This window comes from Oryx dammah, unplaced genomic scaffold, assembly GCF_014754425.2.
Source record: "Oryx dammah isolate SB20612 unplaced genomic scaffold, SCBI_Odam_1.1 HiC_scaffold_8, whole genome shotgun sequence".
In the NCBI taxonomy this organism is placed as follows: Eukaryota; Metazoa; Chordata; class Mammalia; order Artiodactyla; family Bovidae; genus Oryx; species Oryx dammah.
The window spans coordinates 53100033-53104332 of record NW_024070192.1 but is presented as its reverse complement, the minus strand read 5'-3'; the positions used below and the strand labels follow the sequence as shown (position 1 = coordinate 53104332).

The window sequence follows — 4300 nt, the reverse complement described above, 5'->3', positions numbered from 1 at the left end:
TTGTGGGGCTTCTGTTATTTTGGTTTTGATTACTTCTTTGTTTATTGGCTTCAAGATGGCCATTCAAATAATGCTTTTGAGAGACCTAGAAACTTATTAACAGGTCCCATTGTTCCCTCATCCCCAGCAGGACTCATTCCAGCTCTGCTTCCTGAGCCCAGTCCAATCATTTCTCCCTGAGGAGATCCCCTCTTCCCCAAGGCCATGCCCATGAGTCATGTGTGTGAGTGATGGCAGAGGTCAGGAAGCTATGAGACTGCATGGAGAGGACCTCCCAGAAAGTGTAAGACATGAACTCTCTTCTTCCACTTGGGGCTGAAGGAAGGTGAGAGCCCGAGTGTTTCCATACCTACTGATAGGAAAATAGTAGTTAGGTTTTTAAAAACATCTGCTAGAAGGTGAGGAGAATAAGCCAGTGTCATAGACTTGATGGTACTAAGTCTAAAAAAGAGGAGAGCCTTGGGAAGTAATTTGGAGGGGGCACTGTGCTGTTAATACAGTGGCTTCATGTTACATGTAAAACCCAGGAATTTCAGCAACCAAGCATAGAACTTGCTTTATGAGACAAGAAACAGGATACTTAAAATACTAAAACACTAAAAATACTACACATAATCTATCACCTACTTAATACATTATTTGGCAACATTCACTGAGCATGTGCTGTTATCAGAGTTGCTGTTCCAATTTCTGAGGTTACTAAGACACTGAAATCATAATATAGTTGGTTTAGGGGAGAAGCTGAAAAAGGAAACAAATGATGATAAACATTATTGGGGTATGCTTTAAATGTTTAAAGAAACTTGAGCAATCGGATTTTTTTTCTGCAAAGGAGAAATGGTGATAGGAGTGACAGAAAGGGTAAGGGGGGCTTTTCTAAGGTTGAGATGAGACGGTAGGGAGGAAAATTCCAGGAAAGAAACATGGAAATAAATAAATATGTTATCATGTTTAAGACTATGATCCACTAAAGAGCAAGTTGTTAATTAGAGGTGGAGATATTGATTAGAAAGGCATATGGAGGTTATGTTTTATAGCCCTGTATGACAAGCTGAGTTGCATGTACAAGTATAAGTATGTGTGTTTCTACCCTGACTTGATCTGCAAAATATTGGATGTGGCTTCTAAGGGGCTCTGGTGAGCATCACTATAAGAGGTGAGAGGGGGAAGTGATTGGGTCAGCATTTAGAAAGGTCTCATGGACAGCTTTGTAGAGGGAAGAATGAAGTGAAAGCAAATTGAAGTGAAAAATAAGAAGGGAGTGATCTCTGATCAATAATGGAATGCATGAAGTCAGGTGGGAGAGAGTGGGGGCTGAGATGAGGCAGGGAGAGAGGCGAACACTTGACCCTCACCTGTCACCTCTATCTCTCACCCTGAGAGTTCTTCTTCACCTTTGTTTGTATTCCCTCCCTTGCCCCACCATCTTTCCATCTCTCCTTCCTTCACCCCATCTCTCCTTCCTTCACTCATTTTATTCCCCTATTTTCCTTCCTTATAATTTGCTTCCTTCCTTTAGAGTTTTCATCTATTTCCATTTTTTCAACATTTTTTCTCTTCTACCCTTGAATTCAATATCATTTTCTGGAATTGCTGTCCTTTCAGAAGAGTTCTAGTCTTCAAGCAATATATTCATCATTTGTTTCTCCGCCAATGAAGTAGTTACTCCTCTGACTCTTGTATCTACCAGTGATCTGGGGGGCTTTACCCAGTAAGGAGCCACCTACAGTTGGGGATGGGGAGAAAAATATCCAAAGGGTGCAACTGTGTCCAGAGGCTCCCCTTCCAGGACCTGCAGATACAATGATTCTGGGAAAGATTGAAAGTAAAAGAAGAAGGGGGCAGCAGAGGATGAGATGGTTAGATAGTACTACCGACACAATGGACATGAATTTGAGCAAACTCAAGATAGTGGAGGACAACGAAGCCTGGCATGCTGCAGTCCACATGATCACAAAGAGGTGGACACGACTTAGCAACTGAACAACAAAAGCAGTTAACATCAGGTACCTATCGTGCACCATGAGCAAGGATACAAATTGTGAAATCAAGACCTATGTCTGTAACACAGTAGGTTCAATAGTGGAGGAAAATCATAGACAAATGAAATGTTTGTTAACGTTATGATGTGTTAACTGTTGCATGAAAAACTACAAAAATATATTGATATTAAAGACTGGAAAAAGGGAGATCTTTAGAGTAGGAGACTATACAGAGGAGACTGATTACCATTTATTATTCCAGATACTGTTCTATGAAATTTATGTACTATTTTATTTAATTCCCTAGACAATTCATAGGGAAAGCATGTTCTTATAGATGTAGAACCTAGGACTCAGATTAAATAACTTGCAGAAGGTCAAATCTCAAGGATGTGGAAGCTTGGAATTTTGACTGTTTCTATTGGACTCCAACTGTCTTGCTACCATTATGTTACACTGAATATTTGAAAGACAGGTTGCACATGTCTTTTGACAGCTTTAAGCTATTTCAGGAATATGTATTCCAGCACCAATTAGTGAACCGTTTAGAGAAAGACTACTTAGATCAGCACCTGGTATTATGATATGCACATGAGAATGTCCATCTTCTGGACTTGGACAAGTCATTTTGAGCCCCTGAGCTCTTGAAAGGTGAGCAGCAACTTCAGACAGAGGTCTGTCACTTGTGTTACTTAGGTGTGTGGAGAAGACACCATGGCATCAGGGAACCTCACGTGGGTGTCAGAATTTGTCCTCCTAGGGCTCTCACAGACTCAGGAGCTCCAGCTCTTCTTGTTTTTAGTGTTCCTGTTTGTTTACACCACCACTGTCATGGGAAACCTCCTCGTCATGATCACAGTGACCTCTGATTCCAGGCTCCACACACCTATGTATTTCCTGCTGCGAAATCTTGCTGTCATAGACCTCTGCTATTCCACAGTCACTTCTCCAAAGATGTTAGTGGACTTCTTGCATGAGACCAAGACCATCTCCTACCAGGGCTGCATGGCCCAGATCTTCTTCTTCCACCTCTTGGGAGGTGGGACTGTCTTCTTCCTCTCAGTGATGGCCTATGACCGCTACATAGCTATCTCCCGGCCCCTTCACTACATCACCATCATGAACACTCGAGTGTGTGTGGGGCTGGTGGTGGCTGCCTGGGTAGGAGGCTTTGTCCACTCCATTGTCCAACTGGTTCTAATGCTCCCACTGCCTTTCTGTGGCCCCAACACCCTGGATAACTTCTACTGTGACATTCCACAAGTGCTGAGACTTGCCTGCACAGACACCTCCCTCTTGGAGTTCCTTATGATCTCCAACAGTGGGATGCTGGTCCTCATCTGGTTCCTCCTCCTTCTGATCTCTTATACTGTCATCCTGGTGATGCTGAGGTCCCAGTCTGGGCAGGCGAGGAGGAAGGCAGCTTCCACCTGCATCACTCACATCATAGTTGTATCTATGATTTTCATTCCCTGTGTCTATATCTATGCCTGGCCCTTCACTTCATTCCGCATGGACAAGACAGCATCCATCAGCTACACTGTCTTGACCCCCATGCTCAATCCCATCATCTACACCCTGAGGAACCAGGAGATGCAGGCAGCCATGAAGAGATTAGGCAAGCGCCTAGTGATTTCCAGCAGGGAGTGAACTTAAAATAGGTTGACTTTAAATGACAGATCTTCCCTCTGAACTTTTGTTTTTCCATGTGAGAAGTGATGAAACATATTTATTGAGTGTGGCAGTTGAGATTAAGCTAGTACTTCTACAGAACTTCTCCTGTGTCGGGTGTTGTGTTAGGCACTTTTATACTTTTTTCTCATTCTCAGAAAACTGACAGTGGATATAATATTATTATATTAAACAGTTTGCAAGTGAAAAAACTCAGAGAGAACTGGCTTGCTCAACGAAGAAGAGCAAGTGAGGGGCAGAGTCTGGTCAATAGATGTTTCCTCTGACTCCAAGTTTTGAGGCAGGAGATGTGGATGGAATTTGAAATTCAGGGTCTCATATAATCACAAGGGAAAACTTGGAGAATTCCTCATCTGTGAATGAATATCTGTGATGAATGGCCAACACTTTCATCTGAATTCTAGAGCAATCACATTTTTTTTTTCTTTCTGTTCCCTGCCTCTATGCCTCATTCTCCATGGTGGTATTTTGGAAGTAGTCTTATTTTTAATATTTTTCATAAACAATGAGTTTTTATTATATAACTCTTTTTTAATTTTTAATATTGTCTAAATATTTCCCATAAGAGTATTTTCCTTTTATTTGTTCCTTTTCTACCAAATGCTCCTTGGATAATCTAAGAACTA

The 4300-nt window shown here is 41.8% G+C and overlaps 1 protein-coding gene across 1 annotated transcript; it reads left to right on the top strand.

Annotated features, from left to right (window-relative positions):
• The first annotated feature begins 2696 nt into the window (after nucleotides 1–2696).
• Nucleotides 2697–3632, top strand: LOC120866478 (olfactory receptor 4D1). The gene has a single exon (XM_040244244.1). The coding sequence runs from the start codon at nucleotides 2697–2699 to the stop codon at nucleotides 3630–3632; it is 936 nt and encodes a 311-aa protein (XP_040100178.1).
• The last annotated feature ends 668 nt before the right edge of the window (nucleotides 3633–4300 follow it).

Excerpts from the sequence above, each read along its gene's own strand:
- LOC120866478 (XM_040244244.1), top strand. The coding sequence starts at position 2,697 with ATGGCATCAGGGAACCTCACGTGGGTGTCAGAATTTGTCCTCCTAGGG.